This window comes from Pan troglodytes, chromosome 23 (genome assembly GCF_028858775.2).
Source record: "Pan troglodytes isolate AG18354 chromosome 23, NHGRI_mPanTro3-v2.0_pri, whole genome shotgun sequence".
Lineage (NCBI taxonomy): Eukaryota > Metazoa > Chordata > Mammalia > Primates > Hominidae > Pan > Pan troglodytes.
In genome coordinates, this window is record NC_086016.1 from 34,216,378 (window position 1) to 34,238,662 (window position 22,285).

Genomic DNA, 22,285 nt, shown 5'->3' on the forward strand with positions numbered 1-22,285 from the left:
CCTCAGCCCCTCACACTGCAGCTCTCCACACTGGCCATCTTTGAGGGCCATGTGCCTCTGATGACTTGACCCCTTGATGCAACATTCTGCAGAACGATTGTGAAGGTTCAGTTGTGCTTGTGAATATACTCTGTAAAGTCAGTCTAAAACACCAAGCACTGTGCATATTTCTTGTTGTCAAATGGGCTAATAAATGCAATAGGGTCCTGAAAGCATTAAAGTATCAACACCTGGGTCAGGTGTGCTCATTATCATGATTATCCATGGAGCAGATGCTCTGGACAGAGGATGAACAGGAGCCTTGCTTGTTTTTCTATGGGGCTAATGCAGGTCAACCTCCTTAGGGCAGGTGGACCAAGTCCCTGGGATGTCAGTCCAGGGAAAGTTTCCCAGTGAGTGCAGGAGGGGTATAGGCTGCTACCTCATAGGTCTCATTTTCAAGATTGGAATGAAGGAAGCAAAGCAAACATGGTAGGCCACTTTCAATTGACAAGATACCGGGCACCCAAAGGAGATCTGACTGTGCCAGAGGATCTTTACTCTGAACCATAGAAAGTAGCACTGTTACCTTGATTGATTTTTCCTTAGAAAGGCACTTACTGACTTTTCCAGTTATTTAGGTGGATCAAATGCAAAATGCTACAGAAAATGTTTTGTTGCCTCGTTAGGGATGAATCCCATGGCCCTGAGACTATGTTGGGGCTCACATTTTTGTGTATCCTGTAACTACTGCCCTGGGGCTTGTCCCAGTCCTGGATGAGCTCACAGTGATGTGAAACCATTCCAAACTCTGCTGTGGGGACTCTAAAATCAACCAGGAGCTCAGATAAGGGAGTGATGAGTGTGGCATGAGTGGCTGGGAAAGGCTCCTGGGGAAGGGAGAACCTGAGCTAAGTCCATAATGGTGGGTGGGATATGGAAAAGGGGGACAGTGGAAAGGCATTTCAGAGGGAGAAATGTGTGAGTGAAAACATTGCTTTGTGGAGGTCAATTTAAGTTGCAAGTAAGTGAGAAAAGGAATCACAGTCATCTTTCTAATTCAATCAAGAGCACAAGTAAGAAGAGCTTGCAAGGACATCTCCAGTCTTTTCAGGACTTGAAGTGAAACTCAGCAGGAGGAGAGGTAGAAATACCTGGTAGTGTTTCTTCCTATCTAGACTATTCCTTTATAAAATCATCTTGTGTAGTGTTTTTATTAATAACTTCATTATTATGAAGAAGAAGACAAAAGGGAAGAAGGAGGAGAAGAAGAAAACAATAATAGTTTTTACTATGTATTAAGTGCCTGCTATTTGCAAGGTTTTACTCTCACTTAGTTAACTATCACTTAGATTAGTTTTACTATCACTAATTCTTTTTTTATCGGAATTTAAAACTTCTGTTTATCAAAGACACCATTAATCAAGTGAAAAGGGAGAAAATATTTGTTAAACATGTATCTAACAAAGGATTTATATCCAGAATATGTAAGCAGCTCAATAATAAAACAACCAAATTAAGAAACAGCCAAAAGACTAACAAAGCACATTAAAAAAGTATTCAATGCCATCACTAGGCATCAGGGAAGTGGAGATCAAAACCATACACACTAGAGTGACTAAAATTTAAAAGATTGATATCAAATGTTGGTGAGAGTGTGGGTCAAACAGAATTCTTATACATAGCTGCTAGCAATGCAAAACAGTAGAGGCAATTTGAAAATCAGTCAGGCAGTTTCTCATAAAGTTGGACGTCCATCTACCCTATAATCCAGCAGTATCACTCCTTGATATTTACACAAAAGAATGAAAAAATATGTTTGTAAAAACACATGAATATTCTTGCTCAAATATACTGCTGTAGATCTTAGTTTGTATTGTACACATGATCATATATGGCCTTGTATTGAGGTCATTGGTGTGTATGTCATGTGACTCCCACAGAATATTCTCTCAGTGCATGAGTGTGTTTGTATCACTACTACTATCACTAATTCTTATTCCCACTTTGCAAGGTCAGTCCTATTCCCAGTTTACAGATGAAGAACTTGAGACTCAGAGAGGTTAAGAAATGTCTCCTATGTCACACAGAAATAATAAGAATTTGAATCCAGGACTATCAGGCTCTAAAATTCATACCTTGTTCCCATACTCTATTGCCTCTCAAAATGAGATTCTCTTATGGTGGTGAGTGGGCCTAGGCTACTATTGAAAGTCAAGTGTGTTTCACTAATTCATAGGCATGAATGACTTTCCTATAGGCAAAAAAAGCTTCAAACATACATGTTTAAATTATTTTTTCTTGCTGCGGTCATATGTGCTGCTGGTAGTGGTGGTGGTGGTAGTGTGTATATGTATGTATGCATATGTGCAATACATAGCAATATATACTCATGTAGAGGGCCGGGTGCGGTGGCTCACGCCTGTAATCCCAGCACTTTGGGAGGCCGAGGTGGGCAGATCACGAGGTCAGGAGATGGAGACCATCCTGGCTAACGTGGTGAAACCGTCTCTACTAAAAAAATACAAAAAATTAGCCGGGCTTGGTGGCGGGCACCTGTAGTCCCAGCTACTCAGGAGGCTGAGGCAGGAGAATGGCGTGAATCCGGGAGGCAGAGCCTGCAGTGAGCGGAGATGCACCGCTGCACTCCAGCCTGGGTGACAGAGCAAGACTCTGTCCCAAAAAAAAAAAAAAAAATATATATATATATATATATACACTCATGTAGAGCTACTTCTTGACACCTTGTTGTGGGGGCTTTAATTTCAGGTTGTTTATCCTGGTGCTGATTGGCATCAGCATCGCCTGGGTGCCGATTGTGCAGTCAGCACAAAGTGGGCAACTCTTCGATTACATCCAGTCCATCACCAGTTACTTGGGACCACCCATTGCGGCTGTCTTCCTGCTTGCTATTTTCTGGAAGAGAGTCAATGAGCCAGTAGGTATCATCTGGGCATGTCCAGAAAAGTCATTCTGGCATAGAAGTTTCCATGTGGGTTTGCATATTCTCTGTGGGAGGGATTCTATTTCCCAGAGATCTTGAGCAGACACGGATGTGCTGCTGAGGGTTTGTAGGGAAAGCCTCCAGGGACCATGGGGCTCTCTGTTGGAGTGAGCTCCTCGGGAGTTGGTATGGGGGGGTCCATGTTCTGTCTCCTCTGTCCAAGATTAGATTTTCTTAAAAAATTTTTTTAATAGAGGTGAGGACTCACTATGTTGCCCAGGCTGGTCTTGAACTCCTGAGCTCAAGTGATCCTCCCACCTCGGCCTCCCAAAGTACTAGGATTACAAGCCAAGATTAGATTTTCTATCTAATCTTGGTGATTTTGACCTGACTGCATGGCACTCCCTAGGCATTCTGTAGCCTCTAGGTGAGTGAGAGAAAGTCCTAGCACAAGGTACCTCCAGTGCTGTACTGTGAACTCGGCTTTCCAGCCAGCACCTCTCAGGTCCCAGTGAAGACAAAGTCCTGGTGCACAAGCAGTTTATACATAAAACAAAGTGCGTAAGAAGTAAGGGATACAATACAGCACATGATATGAGCAGGAAGGGATTTAAGAAAGGCTTTATTAGCAGGGACTGAAACTGTCAGGGAAGGCTCCTTGGACCAGCTGGAGCTGGAAGAATTTGAAGTTGGAGAGGGAAGACATGGCATTCAAGTCAGAGAACAGTACTGCCCAGACCTTTCAGGCAGAAGTAGGACAGGAGTAAGGGTGAAGGACTTGTATGGAATCTCACCTGGCTCAAGGAGAGTTTGTGAATGTGAAAGATGGAAGATGTGGCTGGAAAGGTAGGTCAGGGTTTCATTAACAGTGATCCCTTTGGTGGAATCTTTAGGTTTTTCTAAATATGAGATCATATCATATGTAAATGAGGCCAATTTGACTTCTTCTTTTCCAATTTGGATGCCCTTTTTCTCTTGCCTAACTGCGCTGTCTAGGACTTCCAGTACTATGTTGAATAAAAGTGGTAAAAGGGTATCCTTTTCTTTTTCCAGATCTTACCGGAAAGGCTTTTAATTTTTCCCTGTTCAGTATGATGTCAGCTGTGAGTTTGTCATATATAGCTTATAATCTTTATTGTTTTTGAGGTTTGTTACTTCTGTACCTAATTTGTTGAGTTTTTATTATGAAAAAATTTGAATTTTTAAAAAATTATTTCGTGGCAAATTTATTGATTTTTTTGAGACAGGAATCTCACTGTGTTGCCAAGGCTAGTCTCAAACTCCTGAACTCAAGTGATTCTTCTGCCTCAGCCTCCAAAGTAGCGAGGACTACAGGCACACCCCATGCCCAGCTAAGAAATAATTTTTTTGAGTGAAATAGTGTATGGGGGATGAATAGGGAACATATTTTTTCTTTTTCCTTATTTATTTCTTCATCTAGAAGTCACTTCCAGATGCCAGCATAGGGTGAGGCACTAGCAACACAAAGTGAATGAAACCTGTTTCCTTTCCTGGGCAATCCCCCGGTTCAGATTGGGAGACAGAGAACTACTGTGATTCCATGGCAGTGTGGTTGGTGCTTGCCTGGATCTGTGTCCACAGTGCTGTGGCCACAGCAAGAAAGGGTGCACCCACCCTGTGTAGCTTGTCCTATTTAAGCTAGAATGAGGTTACCAGGAAGAGAAGAGCCTGTATTCTCCCAGATAGAATGAGCTGTACAAAGACCTGGAGACAAAAACACATGCCATGCCATGTGTGGGGGATAGCTGATAATTTGGAATAGAAAGTGCAGGGATACCAATGACTAGCAAAGAGGCTGACCAGCACCTGATAAAACTGTGAAAGCTCTTTTGGGCCACCCTTCTAAGAGCACATTCTATTTTGTCACTGGCCTGCCAGACTCAAACCTAGTCCTTTAGGTGAGGACTTACCTAAGGGAAAGATAGAAAGGAAAAAAGGAAGGAGGGAAGGAAGGAAGGAGTAAAAAAAACCCTGAAAAATCATCCCCTCATGTTTCTGGTCTCTTAAAGTCTTCCATATTCTAATATGCAGACCCAAAATTTAATGTAAAAACACAGTATAATTTTATGTTCTCAAACTAAAAATAGTTCATAAAATAAACTACAAAGAGGGTTAAAAAAGTAAGTGTTATTTATATTTTGATGGAAAAGTTTCTTTCTCCTTCATCTTCCAAAGACCAAATTTCTTTTCCCATGTCTTTGTGAAATACAAATTACCTCACAAGTAATTACTTTTCATCTGAATATGCCTAAATCTGGAGATTGGTGTTGACAGTAGCTGCAGGTGGAGAGGCTCAAATTATTTTTCAAGTTAAAGGGAATTTTTGGAATCAAGTCTGTAGGTTGACATTCTATTCCAGTTATTAGACACTTTACCCCATTATATTATGGCTCCTTGTTTAATGATCGAGGTGAAATCATGTTGCTGAAACATGATAGACAGACACACTGAGTGTGTCTGTCTGAGTGCATAGCACTCCTAGCCATATTCTGAACTTCAGTGTTCTGGGTTCAGACAGCCTGGAGCTACCACTTCTCCTACCTCTGTTCCTTTGCCTCTGCCTATGCCTCTCCAAAGAATGTAGAAAGGCCATCTGTTTTGTGTGTTCAGCATGAGTTAACCCAGGGTTTTCTTTCACAGGGAGCCTTTTGGGGACTGATCCTAGGATTTCTGATTGGGATTTCACGTATGATTACTGAGTTTGCTTATGGAACCGGGAGCTGCATGGAGCCCAGCAACTGTCCCACGATTATCTGTGGGGTGCACTACTTGTACTTTGCCATTATCCTCTTCGCCATTTCTTTCATCACCATCGTGGTCATCTCCCTCCTCACCAAACCCATTCCGGATGTGCATGTGAGTATCCATTTAGGGGATCTGTCCTTGTTTCATGTTCACACTGCAATGTTCTTTAATTTTTTTTAAATTTTTCATTATTATGGGTACATAATAGTTGTATATAATTATGGGGTACATGTAATGTTTTGATACAGGCATGCAATATAAAAAAATCAGGGTAATTGGGGTGTCCATTGCCTCAAGCATTTATCATTTCTTTGTGTTAGGAACATTCCAATTCCACTCTTAGTTATTTTAAAATACAGATTATGGTGGCTCATGCCTGTAATCCCAGCACTTTGGGAGGCCAAGGTGGGAGGATCGCCTGAGTCCAGGAGTTTGGGACCACCCTGACAACATAGTGAGACTCTGTCTTTAAATTATATGTATATAATAAATTAAGTATAGCTACCCTATTGTGCTACCAACTACTAGATTTTAATTCATTCTAATTGTATTTTTGTACCCATTAACCATCTCCATTCTGTCCTCCATTCCCTGCTACCCTTCCTGGCCTCGGTAACCATCAATCTACTCTCTATCTCCATGAGTTTGGTTTTTAAAACTTTTAGCTCCTATATATGGTGAGAACATGAGAAATTTGTCTTTTTATGCCTGGCTTATTTTACTTAACATAATGGCCTCCAGTTCCATCCATGTTGTGGCAAATACAGGATCTCATTCTTTTTATGGTGGAATAATACTCTACTGTATATTTGTACAATATTTTCTTTATCCATTCATTTGTCAGTGGACACTTAGATTGATTCCATATCTTGGCTACTGTGAATAGTGCTGCAGTAAATATAGGAATACAGGTATCTCTTTGATATACTGGTTTACTTTCTTTTGAATATGTATCCAGTAGTGGAATTGCTGGATCATATAGTGGCTCTATTTTTAGTTTTTTGAGGAACTTCCATAGTGTTCTTCATTGTGGCTGTGATAATTTACATTCTCACCAACAGTGTTTGAGGATTCCCCTTTCTCCCCATCCTCACCAGCATTCATTATTGCCTTTTTGATAAAAGCCATTTTAAATGGGGTGAGATGATATCTCATTATAGTTTGATTTGCATTTCTCTGATGATTAGTGATGTTGACATGCCACAACATTCTTGGTCAGCCTCAGCAAAATTATACATCTTACATTCACATTCACATGACTTGCCATTGGTTTCACGTGGAAGGATACATGCCAGGAAACATGGCGTGCCAGCAGGCTGATATCAAGCCCATGTCTTTAGTCAGAGTCCTCACAGTTGTCCACCCTTTATTCCAGGGCTTATTCTCTGAAACCTGCTCCCCAAGTGACAGCTCAGGTGCGCAAGATCACATGGGTGGTACAGGGCTACCTGGCTTAGAAGCCTATGTTCCAAATAGAAACTGGTATTTCTTTTGACAGTCCCATGGTCAAAGCTTTCAAAGGTCCCAACAAAGCACATATCTAGTTACAAAAATCAGTCTACTCAGGGAAACCCAAAATATGGTTTGCCTCTTGATTTTTTTTCCAAATTAGTCCACCAAAAATTGACCATAGGATATAAAACATTTCTAACAATATCAAAGTCTAATTGATTCAAGACTTCAAAAGTTGCAATTACTCTATTTTAACTCTAGATGCCCCCATTGGTTTAGAATTCATTCATGGTTCTCCCAGTTTAGATAAAGATGACCAATTATGAGCCATTTTTATTAGTAGTCTGGTAACCCAACACAGATTTCTAGGTTTCCAAGGGAACAGAGCCAGAAAGTTAACCCAAGGTCATATTTATTCCTAGAAAACAGAAGGATTTTGTTAATCCTTTACTTTACTCATGCATGCACAGACTATGGAATCCCTAAGAGACCTTCAACTTCATTGCCAAATTTTTAAGAGCTGTGACAAACCTAACGTCAAACAAAGACTGCTTTTATGGCAGCAGAACTGAATCACATCTATTTGCTGGACCTGTCACAGGCTTTCTTTGTGTTGTATCAACTGCTTCCTCATGTCTCAAGTCTTTGAAAGTATCACAACCCAAACACATTTCTAGTTGATGCCCTAGACCGAGTTCATGCTCTAGATCAAGTTTTTGGTTCATGCTCTTGACTATGTCAATAGAAACTGTGCCTTCAGCTCTACCATATTCTATTATGGCTCATGATTCTAGCTTCTTATCCACATAATGTGACATAGTGCAAAAATCTGAACTTACACTCCTAACCTGGACAAATGGTTGTCTTGTTGCTTCCTACTGCCAGTGCTAAAAGGAACAAATTATTTATCACACACACACGTAAAAGAGTTCATTCAACAAACATTTCCATATGAGGCAATCTTTTGGCTCTGAATATGCATATATCATAGAGGCTAGTATATACATGTATATTACTTTCATCTAAGTTACCAACGTTTTTAGAGATAATGTTATGGATGAGAATCGTTGTGTATGTTCTTCTTGGTACTGAGATGCCACATTCCCTTCCCTTACTTGATGCATATCTCTTTGCCCCCCCAACTTCTTGTCCCAAGATGCTATTTGGATCTTTCTGTTGACCTGTTCTGCCTTCTCTGCAGCTCTACCGTCTGTGTTGGAGCCTGCGCAACAGCAAAGAGGAGCGTATTGACCTGGATGCGGAAGAGGAGAACATCCAAGAAGGCCCTAAGGAGACCACTGAAATAGGTGATTTATGACCCACAGCAGATCCTAAACCATAAAAGTTACTCCTACAAGAACAAGACAACTTTACTGAAGCTCTTCCCTAAATAATTTTATCAGAGCTCAGATGTCTCCCCTCCAGGGCAGTGAGGAGCAGGGTGGGGATGAGATGGATAAGTGGGTTTGGGGAAGTTAACTCTGAGTTCAAGGGAAAGAAAGGGTACAGAATCATTCAAGCTCCCTCACCCCTCATATTTAAAAAATTTTTGTGAGTACGTAGTAGGTGTATACATTTATGAGGTACGTGAGATGTTCTGATGCAGGCATGCAATCATGCCTGCAAGCAAGCACATCATGGGGAATGGGGTGTCCACCCCCTCAAGCATTTATCCTTTGAGTTGCAAACAATCCAGTTGCACTCTTAATTTTTTTTTTTTTTTTTTTTTTTTGAGACCGAGTTTCACTCTTGTTGCCTAGGCTGGAGTGCAATGGCGCAATCTCGGCTCACTGCAACCTCCACCTCCTGGGTTCAAGCGATTCTCCTGCCTCAGCCTCCTGAGTAGCTGGGAATACAGGCATGCACCACCACGCCCGGCTAATTTTGTATGTTTTTAGTAGAGATGGGGTTTCTCCATGTTGGTTAGCCTGGTCTCAAACTCCTGACCTTAGGTGATCTGCCCGCCTTGGCCTCCCGAAGTATTGGGATTACAGGCATAAGCCACCACACCTGGCCTTGCACTCTTAATTTTAAAATGTACAATTAAGTTTTCATTGACTATAGTCACCCTGTTGTGCTATCAAATAGTAGGTTAGTCATTCTTTCTATTTTTTTATTGTACCCATTAACCATCCCTACCCCATCCCCAGACCCCCACTACCCTTCCCAGCCTCTGGTAACCATCTTTCTACTTTCTATGTCCATGAGTTCAATTGTTTTGATTTTTGGATCTCACAAATAAGTGAGAACATGAGATGTTTGTCTTACTGTGACTGGCCTATTTCACTTAACATAATGATCTCCAGTTCCATCCATGTTGTTGCAAAAGACAGGGTCTCATTCTTTCTTTATGGCTGAATAGTACTCCATTGTGTGTATGTACCCATTTTCTTTATCCATTCATCTGTTGATGGACACTTAGGTTGCTTCCAAATCTTAGCCATTGTAAACAGTGCAGCAACAAACATAGGAGTGCAGATATCTCTTCAATATACTAATTTCCTTTCTTTTGGGCATATACCCAGCAGTGGGATTACTGAATTATATGGTAGCTGTCTTTTTAGTTTTTTGAGGAACCTCCAAACTGTTCTCCATACTGGTCATACTAACTTTCATTCCCACCAACAGTGTACATCCTCACCAGCATTTGTTATTGCCTGTCTTTTGGATATAAGCCGTTTTAACTGTGATGAGATGATATATCATTGTAGTTTTGATTTGCATTTCTATGATTGATGATGTTGAGCACATTTTTATGTGCCTATTAGCCATTTATATATCATATTTTGAGAAATGTCTATTAAAATCTTTTGACCATTTTTGATTGGATTCTCACCCCTCATATTTGACAGCACTCAGTGAGTAAGTGTGGGTGAGGAATTTGCCACCCTGCCTTGATTTGAGGAATGGCCAGGGATAAGAGAAGAGTTGGAGCTCTTCTGACATAGCCTGTGAACTGAGGGCAGATGGAACCAAAGCTATGGCCAGTTCTAGTGACATCAAGATGAGGGGATAGAAGCCCTTGGGATCTTATGTCGTACTGGCTTACAATATCAAATGCAGAAAATCAAATTTCTCTGGAAGACCAATGAAATAACGCCTAGTCAGTGCCCAGAGACTTATCCTGTAAGTTAATACTTTCTTCTACTTCAGTATTGCAACTTTTCCTCTCTATGTGGGAAACGTGCACACGTGGAGGATGGTTGTGGAGGTGTGTGGTGTGCAGAGCTATGGGGGCTCAAGGTCATATGTGCTTTACCTGGTGCTGGGCTGGAGGCCTCATATCACTCCATCTGAAGGAGAGCACAGGTGTAGCTCAGAACAGATTCTCAATCTGGCCATCAGGAACATCATAGAATCCTACCTGGGGAAAGAGCCCTAGAGATCATTTGGTCTTATCATCTCATTTTATAGACATGTAAATTGAGGCTTAGGGAGGGAGAGGCTGTGCCTAAGGTCTCAGCTTTGTTACAATCTGCTCTTGATCTTCGAGTACCTTTCAATTCTAAAACTTGTGACTGCAAATACTGGAGAGAGCCTGGGGCCACAGCAGCTGGCCATGGTGCTGAAAACAGCCCCTTCCTGCCTCCCTGGGGCAGGCAGGCAGGAACATGCCCTCTACTTCTCCTACCTCCAAAAATATCTCCACACTGTGTAAGAATATCATAGATTTTAAAGGGACATGGATTAGGAGTATTTTGAGTGTCAAAAGGTCTTATTGTGGAAGAAGAGATTATTTTTATGCCAGAAGGCAGACTTAACACTGGTGGGTGAAAAGAATTCATCCGATTTTAACTCAGAGTAAGGAGGCAAGATAGTGCAGAGATAGACTGTGAGATTTGGAATCAGGAAGAACTGGGATTTAATCATCATCAATTCTCTTCCTAATACTCTGGGAAAGTGATTCCATTGTTCTAAAGCTCAGATTCATCACATAAAAGTATTCTAAATGAAAACCCATGCCTCTTATGCTCTGCTGTAAGAATTGTCTATATTTACCACCATCATGATCGCTTTGAAGGAAGAGTTTCTAATTGAGTTGGTCTGGACAGCGATGAGCAGTATGTGTACATCTGTCAAGGATTCTGTAGAGGGAACTTCCGTACTGGCTAGAGATTTGATTTGGTGACCTCTGAGGTTCATGGCAGCACTCAAATTCTGTTGTGTCTTCATGAACTTAGGGTGAAATCAGACTGAACATCCTACCCTATTAAAGCACAATAAACTAAGCTATCTTGAGGGATTTTACAGACCGTGAATGTCACATTCACCATTCTCTGAGAAACAGCAACACAAGGAAGCTTTGCAGGTGCATCACTGTCCCAGTATCATCATCCTCACCACCACCACCACCACATCATTGATAATGATATGATCATAACATGTTTTAATTATAAACACTTTAGTGATTCATTTCAGCAATGCATCATCCTCTTAAGGCAGATAATGCAAGTACAATTCTTCCAATTTTCCTTCCTTTCCAGAACAGGAAAATGTGACACAGAGAATTTCCTAAGGCCATTCAATTTTTTTTTTTTTTTTTTTTTTTTTTTGAGACAGAGTCTCACTCTGTCACCCAGGCTGGAGTGCAGTGGCACAATATCAGCTCACTGCAAGCTCCACCTCCCGGGTTCACGCCATTCTCCTGCCTCAGCCTCCCGAGTAGCTGGGACTACATGCCACCATGCCCTGCTAATTTTTTTGTATTTTTAGTAGAGACGGAGCTTCACCATGTTAGCCAGGATAGTCTCGATCTCCTGACCTCGTGATCCACCCACGTTGGCCTCCCAAAGTGTTGGGATTACAGGCATGAGCCACCGCACCAGCTGGCCATTCAACTTTTTATTGGCCCAGAAAGTCATGTATTTCTCACTTGAGGTCATCAGTGATCCTAGCTTATTACTCCTTCTTCCCCACTCTGCTATTTTGGTGGAGTGAGTCAAAGGGGAGAGGTGTGAGTGTGTGAGACAAAAGAGAGAATAGAAAGAGACCTACGCTTTTTGACATCTACTGTGTCAAGGGACATGGATTAGGAGTATTTTGAGTGTCAAAAGGTCTCATTGTGGTAGAGGCTCTACCACAATAAGAGAGGCTCTACCCCAATAAGAGCTAGAGGCTCTCTCATTAAATCATTAAATTCTTCATTAGTACAATGAAGAAGGTATTATTTATCCAATTCTTCTGATACCTGAAGATAAGGGAGGTGAATTAACAAGACCATAAAGCCAGGTTTTGGTCCCAATTCTGACTCATGTGAACTTGGTCACTGAGATTCTTTCCAGTTCTAAAATTCTGTGATGTTTTAAAGCTAAAATTCTGTGACGCTGGCCATGGTGACCTACATCTGTAATCCCAACATTTTGGGAGGCCAAGGTGGGAGTATTGCTTGAGTCCAGGAGTTCAAGACAAGCCTGGGCAACATACTCAGATACTCTACAAAAAAAAACTTAACTGGACATGGTGGCATGCACCTTTAGTCCCAGCTTAGCTACTAAGGAGACCGAGGTCGGGGGGATCATTTGAGCCCAGGAGTTCACGGCTGCAGTGAGCTATGATTACCCCACTGCACTCCAGCCTGGGCAACAGAGCAAGACTCTGTCTCTTAAAAAATAAAGATAAAATTCAGTGACTTGTAAAAATGGGAAAGTGCTTTGCAGGGTCTGTGACTGTGGTGCTGAAAACACAGTGGGCTTGATCTCTTATCTAGTGAGTGCCAGAGTGGGCATTTGAAACCAGGTTTGTCTACCTCCAGGGCCACACCCGGGCTCAGAGGAGGGAATCAGTTCCCTTGGTGGGTATTCAATTTGAGCATCAGGGCCAGGTGTGGACAGTTTGATTAAGCAGTGTTGATATGTGACATTAGATCCTAAGCCTGGGAAGTATTGCTCATTGCTGCACCGCAACAGGAGCTGTTCAGACCAATTCTTACCACCTGGCTGGGTCTGTTGTGAAGCCTTAGAATGGACAGATGTAACCAACGCATTCCTGAATCATGCCAGCCAGACTGCTTTCTGGTGATGTAGTGAACAGATATGAGATTTTGTGTTTCAGAGTTGAGTTTTCCTTCCTATGGCACAATTCCCCAGCCTATTATTAATGTGTCTTTATTATAAACTATTATTTGATCTGACTGTTCCAAATCAAAATGAATTTGCATTGGACCTGATAGAGATAAAACTTAGACTAGCTGATCCTAAGGATGCAGATAGTAAGATCATTTTGTCATTAAGTTTGTTGGAACATTTTCTACCATTTTCATTCCTTAAAACAAAAAAATATGGGGGAAATTTGGGGAAATTTCTCATTTTTGGGAAATTTCTGCAGACTAGCAGATGCTTCATGGTGTGGCTTCTCCCCTGAAAACTTTTCTAGTCCATCCTGCTTCTGTGTCCAATAATTCTTCTATGCCTTTGCCCAGAAACACAAGTTCCTGAGAAGAAAAAAGGAATCTTCAGGAGAGCCTATGACCTATTTTGTGGGCTGGAGCAGCAGGGTGCACCCAAGATGACTGAGGAAGAGGAGAAAGCCATGAAGATGAAGATGACGGACACCTCTGAGAAGCCTTTGTGGAGGACAGTGATGAACGTCAATGGCATCATCCTGGTGACCGTGGCTGTCTTTTGCCATGCATATTTTGCCTAAGTCCTACCTTTTGCTGTAGATTCACCATGGCTGGACTCTTACTCACCTTCCTTTAGTCTCGTCCTGTGGTGTTGAAGGGAAATCAGCCAGTTGTAAATTTTGCCCAGGCGGATAAATGTGTACATGTGTAATTATAGGCTAGCTGGAAGAAAACCATTAGTTTGCTGTTAATTTATGCATTTGAAGCCAGTGTGATACAGCCATCTGTACCTACTGGAGCTGCAGAAGGGAAGTCCATTCAGTCACATCCAGAAAAAGGCAGATAAGAATCAGAAGCCATGTGATTGATGTCTGATGTGAGTCTGTCTCAGGTAGATTCCGGGTGTCAGTGTGGTTTGTAATCCTTGAATATTGTTTTAGAAACTTTGGTCTCCCTGGTTCCTGCCACTTTCCCTGTCCGTCCTCCTCCCCATGTTTTTTTTTTTTAAAGAAAGCTGTTTTCCCCCCCATCATATCCCTCTTGAGTTTTGCCTGGACTTTCCCTCTCAAGTGTGTCAATCAGGTAAACTGAGGAATGCATGGAAGCTGAGGATGGAGCTTGATGGGCTCCCTGTCCTGGGTGTTTGCTCTCTGAAGTGGAGGCCTGAGAAAGGTAGTACTTCCACAAAAGGGAGGGACCCGGGCCCCAGCCTCAAGCTAGTGGGGGAGGCAGATAGCCTGAGTCCAGGGGATTTTCTGGGCTTCTTAAAATGTCCATTGTGAGTTCCCTGTGTTGGGGATTCCACTCATTTTGGCATTCACAGTGCCTGGAATGTCTTAGATTTTCAGCAATGCGTGTTGAATAAATGAATGACATAGGCATTTATTTTTAAATCCTTGCTTGCTTTTTACATGAGCCTGGCCCTTAGTTAACCTTTTCTTGTGGCTACACAAAGTATGCCCACTGGTTACTAATGACTTGGGATGCATTTGTCAAACTGATTATATTAGTTTTCTAGGGATGCCATAACAAAGTAGCACAGACCAGATGGCTCAAGCAGCAGACATTTATTTTCTCACAGTTCTAGAGGCTAGAAGTTGGAGGCCAAGATGTCAGCAGGGTTGGTTTCTTCTGAGGCCTCTCTCCTTGGTTGCAGATGGTCATATCTCACTCTGTCTTCCGTGGCCTTCCTTTTGCCTGTGTCCTAAATCTACTCTTCTTATAAGGACATCAGTCATATTGGAATAGGACCCACCCTAATGTCTTCATTTTAATCACCTCTTTAAAGCCCCTACCTCCAAATACAGTCACACTGTGAGAAACTGAGGGTTAGGAAGTCAGCAAGTGAGTCTTGAAGAGATACTAAACAAACCCACAACACAGATAAAGTATGCATTTTGGAGATTTCCAAGCCAGAGTCTCCCGTGAAAAAGGTAAACTGAAGCAGTTATTGTGCAGCAAAAGGAAATAGAATTACAAACTGAACGTATGTAGGTGAGGCAAGGCAGGGTAGGGCAGGGCCTTTGGGTAGGCTGATCAGAGGGTTTTTCAACAATAAATCAATGGGAATGCATTTGTTGCTCCCAGGACCCTGGCACCTTGACTCTGGTACTATAGCATGTCAGCAAATACAAGCAAAGCCCAACACTCTGATTTGCATTTACGCCAATCTAAAGTATCCGGTGTTTAGTTTGATTTTTTGAGTGCAGGTTCATTCAAGGACCAGGTTCCCTTGTGCTCAGGGTGAAGTAGAACCAGAAAACATCGTTATCCATTCTCAGAAGTTTTGGAAGAGCCTTGGTAGAAAAGCAGAAGCTGCTTTGACCGTGAAAATATTTGACTCCTATCAGTTTTTGATCAGGAGAAGATATCCACCTAGACCAACCCGAGGAGAAGGCTCAGAGTACAGATATACCCCGAGCAACGTGATCAATGTCCTTGAACCTTCATTTTTCATCTGAAAACAGAGACATAAATGCCTGGCTCACAGATTTAAATGTTATACATTGACAGCATTTATAAATATAACATTTATCTAAATAAGTAGGTGCTCAATAGGTGTTGGTCTTCTAACTTGTCTACATCCCATCCCCATTCCAGGGTCTTCAGAATTGAAGGAGAGATGTTGTATCACTGTTAGAAGGCTGCTTTGGGACATTCTGCAGCAGGGAGGAGGGACTGTCAACCCCTACACCATGACCACCAAGTTCCTCACCTTGGCTGAGTCCCTAAAACTCTCTGAACCTCAGGTTCCTCCAAGCATAATGCAGACTTCACAGAGCTGTTGTAAAGATTAGGTGAGGTCAATTGATACTGCTTAAAAGGCCCGGTCCATAGAAGATGCCCAATAAACATTACTGCTTTCCCCCTCACCCTACTGCCTGAAAAAATATTACACCTGTGAGACTGACTTTGAGAACCAGTGTGGGTGGGGAGTTGTGCATATAAACTATTTAATGAGTACCAAACACAAAAGTCAAGCTTGTAAAATATCAGGCCTTGCCCCAGAAAGACAAATACCACATGATCTCACTGATATGTAGAATCTTAAAAAGTCAAACTCAGAAGCAGAGAGTAGAATGATGGTTATCAAGGGCTGGGGGAGGGAGGGACTGGGGAGATGTTGGTCAAATGATACAAAGGTTTAGTTAGGTGGAATAAGTTCAGAAAATCAATTGTACAATGTATCAATTATAGTTAATAGCAATAGAACATATACTTGAAAATTGCTGAGTAGTGTGAGTGTTCTACCACAAAAAAAGTGCAGTAATAGATGTTAATTACCTTAATTTAGTCATTTCACAATATGTACATATATAAAAATATGTTGTATGCCATAAGTATATATAATTATTATTTGTGAATTTAAAAAATAAAAATAATTTCCAAAAAAAGTGACAGGCACTGGACACGTAGAGGAGGGGCCAGAATTAAGCAGATGGGCCCTAAAAGTCAGTGGGGTCAGATTTTTCTTTCCCTGGGTGCTGTAATGTACCTCAGCCATACCTACACACCTTTGGTTTCAGAAAAGACTTTCGGTCCTAACACAGCTCTACAAATCTCAAAGGAGGAACTGGGGAAAAGGTTTCTCCATTCTTCCAGTGTTGGTGAGGAAATGAAGCCCCTTTAGAAGTTAACTCTAAATAGTGGTTTTCAAAATGTGATCTTCAGACCAGCAGCCACAAAATCATCTGGGAACTTGTTAGAAACGCACGTTCTCAGGCCCTATTCCAGACCTACAAAATCAGAAATGTCAGGGGAGGGGGTGCATCCCAAAAATCTGTGTTTCAACAAGCCCTCCAGGGGTTCTGATGCAAGCTATAGCTGGAGAATCACTACTCTAAGCAGCCCTTGGTCTGGTTCTGAACTGCATGTGTGTGAGCTGCCAGCACTCTTGTGTGAAGAAGTTCCCTTTATCAGATGGGTTTTTGCTACCAGTTTTCCAAGCATGGGATACATGGTATTAAATTGCCTGTTCTTTCACTGAGTGGCTCTCAGGACTTCAAAAGCTGGCTGGGTTAAGGATGCAACATGGGGCTCTGGGGCTGAATTGTACTTACCTGAGTCCCTTGGAGCCAGTCACACAACACCGGCCCCACTGACCTCATCCACACCTCCCTAATCCCATCCCCACCAAACTACCAAGACAATGCCACCTCACTGAAACAACTTCATCCATCAAATTACAATTTGGAGGTTAGGTGAGATTTTCTTTGGACAGGATAGGAAGGATGTTAAGAAACCCCTTTCATCCAGGCAAGCTCACTTATGCTTTTCTCTCGAGGTTCACTTTTGTGAAGAAGGACAAGAAAACACAAGCTGCAGCACCTCTTTTAGAAGATGGTGACTTCAGCACTAGGAAAGAGTGTGTTCCAGTGAGTTCCAAAGAAGGAATGTCACTGAGGGAACAGCAATGCCGGGCACAGCTACACACAAGCAAAGTAGTGCTCTCAGGTAGGTCAAAGGCCCCAGGACCAACTTCACTCTGTAGGGACAGAGGCCAGGCTTTGCATTTTGAAAGATTCCTTTTGAAATAGGCATCTATATTTAAAGAAGTTTTTTCTGCCTGATAAGGCATGATTTTTCAGTTCTATAAATTGAGGACTGATAGGCAGTCATTCAACCCCATAGAGAATACCATCTTCTTTTTTTTTTTTTTTTTTTTTTTTGAGACTAAGTCTTGCTCTGTTGCCCAGGCTGGAGTGCAGTGACCTAATCTCGGCTCACTGCAACCTCCGCCTCCCGGGTTCAAGCGATTCTTCTGCCTCAGCCTCCCAAGTAGCTGGGATTACAGGCATGTGCCACCACGCCTGGCTAATTTTTCATATTTTTAGTAGAGACGGAGTTTCACCGTGTTAGCCAGGATGGTCTCAATCTCCTGAAGTCATGATCCACCCGCCTCAGCCTCCCAAAGTGCTGGGATTACAGGAGTGAGCCACCGCGCCCAGCCTAGAATACCATCTTCAATTTGGGGAAATGAATAGTGCCCCTGAAATTATTGTAGCATAATTTATCATTTGCTCACCCTAAGTAGCTCAGTCTATTCTAACGGGGCATTGTACAGGCAGAGTTACTCACATCATGTTTACTAGTGGCTCTGCAGTTGAAATAATCTCTAAACTTACCTATATTTTAAAAATTGTTCAAGTTGCTAGATCCAATTATCAACTATCCTGGCCTCCTGCTTCCTGACCCATATCTTGTGCCAACTAAGCTCACCATAGATATATTTAGTATTTGTCCAGAATCTCTGGAGAACAGGGAATCAGGATGTTATGGGGTTTTAATGTTTTTATTTTTATCAAAGGAATACATTTTAATTTATGGGACTATAATGCAGGTTAATATAGCATCTGTATGGCATCTTTTGCATATGTAGCTCCCATCCCGTTTTCAAAGTGTCCTCATCACAACGACAGGAGGTAGGTAGATGCCACAAGCACCAAGGTCCTCATTTTTCAAAAAAACAAAATACACAGTTGAGACTAAATAATTTCCCAAAATATACACAGCAAATCACTGGCAAAACCAGAAACCGAATCCAGGACAGTCTAGACATTTTCCACTGTCCGCCCCATCCAGTGGCTTTTCTTCCTCTCCCTTTAGCCTCTCAAAACTCAAAACATAACACAAGCTTCATGTCAGATCCAGTCCTCTAGGGAACGCCAGCCAAGTGAAATTCTCCACTTTTCCCTCTCCTCTGCCTCGCTTCAGGAGACTGAGAAGGCACTACAAATAGTGCTCTGTGGATTTCCTTCCTTCCATGAGAACAAGCCATCCCTTTACCTTTTGAACCATGTTTATACACAGGAACCACTCTCAGCTCCTTTCTAAGCTACCCTGAAACCAGTCAATACTAACATCATGATTTTTTCAGTGGGATTATATGACAACATAATTGGGATTTCACAGGTGTAATTAAAATAATTAATTAAATTTAAATAAAAAGAATTTCCTCTTAAGAAAATGGTTCAACAAAAAATACACATCTGTCAGCTAGAAGTGTTAGGTGCTACCACTTGGAACCGAGATCACCTACCCTAACCTTTGTCAAACTGATTACATCCTGTTCTGTGTTTTCTTAAGATTCTTTATTTGTCTAGTTGGTATCAATTTATCACAAGGCCAATGAACTATATGTTTATTATTTTCTGTATTCTTGATGCTCTGGTATTTGGGGGATCTTGCAGACTCAGGGAAAGACTGCTCTTCCCAGGGAGGTCAAAGCAGCTTCTGCTTTTCTACCTTACAGATAGCAAGGTCTGCTTTTCTATCTTACAGGTAGTAAAGAGCTTGCCTGGGAGCATGTCTTTCATATACAAACCAACCAATCCCAAGTCTATCACCCCAAATCCAACTTCCACACACCAAGCCAGTATTTCCTCTGCATTGAATAATCCTAGGGCCAGGCACCAGGCAACTAGAGACCAATTCAATAGCCCAAAGCCCATTGGAATTGTTCAAACTAGTCAATCCTAAACCATTTACTCTGCCCTGTTCTGCCTTTCCCAAGGAAACTCCAATTAAGGTGCTGGCCCATTCCTTTACTCCTTTTTGCCTCCTAATGACACCAGTGCTTTCCCTATGTCCCTGTGTGACATATGACTATCCCCTCTCTGGGATCTGAGAGTATAACAAACTTCTTCCTTTCAGACCTTGTTCTCTCCTCCTGGGGCCATACCAACTTGACCATATCTTACCCAACATCTACATGCTTAGAACAAATCCCTTCCACTTCCTATAGTTAGCTCAAAGGGCTGCAGGACACCATCAGCCTGTTGATCAGGAATTGCACCATCATTTCCTTAAAAGTCCATCCATCTCTTTCTCAACCTTTCTTCTGGCCCCTTTACCTTCTCTTATTCTCTCTTTGCGCCCATTCATCTCCCCTCATTCCTTATTTCCTGGTCCAGTTATTTTATGGACCTCAGTGAACATACATCACCGGTCTCCATCTTCACTTTTCATCCCTTTCCTCCCCTATGCCCCAGAGCCCTCTGAAATTATTCAAACTAGCCAATCCTGCTTACCTTGCTTTATGCATTTCTTCCCACAAAACCATAATAAATGCTCTTGCCCATGTTTTTCTCCCATTCCCCTGCCTCCTGAGCAACCCTGGGGCTTCCCCATGTAGATTTTTGTGGTGTGGCGTGCCCCTTTGCCTTGGGAACTGTTAAGTTACAAACTGTCTTTTCAATGGCAGTTGTCTTCTGATCTGTTGGCCTCACCATACCTCAATAACGTAAAAACTGCATTAAAAAAAGAAGTGGAGTTCTCTATGCTTCTGAAGTTAAGTTGATATCAATTTAAAAGAGATTGTGGTAACTTTAGGATGTTAAATCTAATCCCCTTGGTCATCACAAAGGATATATCTAAAAATATACATAAAATGAAATGAGAAAATAAAAAGTTTACTATGAAAAATCAACTAAACACAAAAGAAGGCAGTAATGGAGGAAATGAGACCAAAAAGGTATAAAATACAGAAAACAAATAGCAAAATGGCAGAAATAAGTTCTTTCTTATCAGTAATTTGTTTGAATGTAAATGAATTACATCAAAAGGCAGAGATCATCAGAATGGGTAATAAAAACATGATTCAACTGTGTTATTCATGAAGCATTCACTTTAGATCCAAAGACACAAATAGATCGAAAGTGCAGGGATGGAAAAAGAGACTCCATGATAACCAAAAGACAGCTGGGCTATATGAGAAAAAATCAGAAAACAAGACCTTAAATAAAAACTGTTGAAAGAGGGCTGGGTGTGGTGGCTCATGCCTGTAATCCCAGCACTTTGGGAGCCCAAGGCGGGTGGATCATTTGAGGTCAGGAGCACATGTCCAGCATGGCCAACATGGTGAAACCCCATCTCTGCTAAAAATACAAAAATTAGGTGAACATGGTGGTGGGCACCTGTAGTCCCAGCTACTGGGGAGGCTGAGGCAGGAGAATCACTTGAACCTGGGAGGTGGAGGCTGTAGTCAGCTGAGATCCACTCCAGCCTGAGTGACAAAGTGAGACTCCATCTCAAAAAAAACAAAACAAAAACTGCTAAAAGAAACAACAACATTATATATTGATAAAAGGGTCAGTTCATTAAGATATAACAATTATAAACATATATTGATAAAGATCCTCTCAAACAAACTTTAGTCAGGCTCCTCTGAGCCCTCTGTTTGACTAGGCCCAAGCTTTGGGCTTCTGTGTTCATCTTTGCATCACCCAGTTTTAGCAAGAATCCTGTCAAATTGATTTAGCCAGACTCCCCCATCCTCAATATCAGATCACCTTTGATACATGATCATCCTCCTCATCTCCCACCATTCTTCAGGTGATATCTGATTACTTTGGCCAGTCTTCAGCAAAAATCCTGTTTAGTTAGTTTAGCAAGCATCACCTTATGTGCTTAGTAATTTTCCATCTACTAATTCGCCAACCCTCTGTTCCATTTTTCCTTGTTGTAAAGTTGAACCCAATCTCTCTCCCCTACTGCAAAAACCCACTGCAGTAGTCCCTACACCTATTGCAAGAGTGACAAATAAGGTCTGCCTTACTGTTTTAACAAGTGCCAGAATAACATTTTTTCTTATACAATACGCACCAAACAACAGAGCTTCAGAATACATGAAGCAAATATTGATAGAATTGAATAGATGATGATAGAAGAGTTAGGTAATTCTATAATAATAGTTGGAGACTTCAATATACCACTTTCAGTAATGCACAGAACATCTAGAAAGGTCAAGAAGGAAATAAAGGACTTGAACAACATGATAAACCAAGTCTATCTAACAGACATTCAGAAGAGTCCACCCACCAACAGCAAAATGCACATTCTTCCCAAGTGCACATGGATATTCTCCAGGATTGACTATATGTTAGGACATAAAACAAGTCTCAATAAATTTTAAAAGATTGAAGTCATCAAATTATCTTTCCCAACCACCATGGAATGAAATTACAAATCAGTAATAGAAGAAAAAACTCAAAAATTCATAAATATATGGAAATTGAATAACATGCTCTTAAACGACCAATGTGTCAAAGAAATCACAAGGGAAATTCGAAAATACTTAGAGA

At 41.6% G+C, this 22,285-nt stretch overlaps 1 protein-coding gene across 3 annotated transcripts in view; it reads left to right on the forward strand.

The window, feature by feature from the left end:
• Positions 1-13,939, forward strand: part of SLC5A1 (solute carrier family 5 member 1) — a 142,848-nt gene extending 128,909 nt beyond the window's left edge. For all 3 annotated transcript variants that reach the window (XM_063808216.1, XM_515093.8, XM_003317218.6), the window contains 4 exons: positions 2,749-2,917; positions 5,585-5,800; positions 8,343-8,448; positions 13,560-13,939. In XM_063808216.1, coding sequence (XP_063664286.1) covers positions 2,749-2,917; positions 5,585-5,800; positions 8,343-8,448; positions 13,560-13,783 — 715 coding nt within the window. In that variant the 3' untranslated portion in view covers positions 13,784-13,939. The remainder of the gene's footprint in view (positions 1-2,748; positions 2,918-5,584; positions 5,801-8,342; positions 8,449-13,559) is intronic.
• Positions 13,940-22,285: the final 8,346 nt, after the last annotated feature.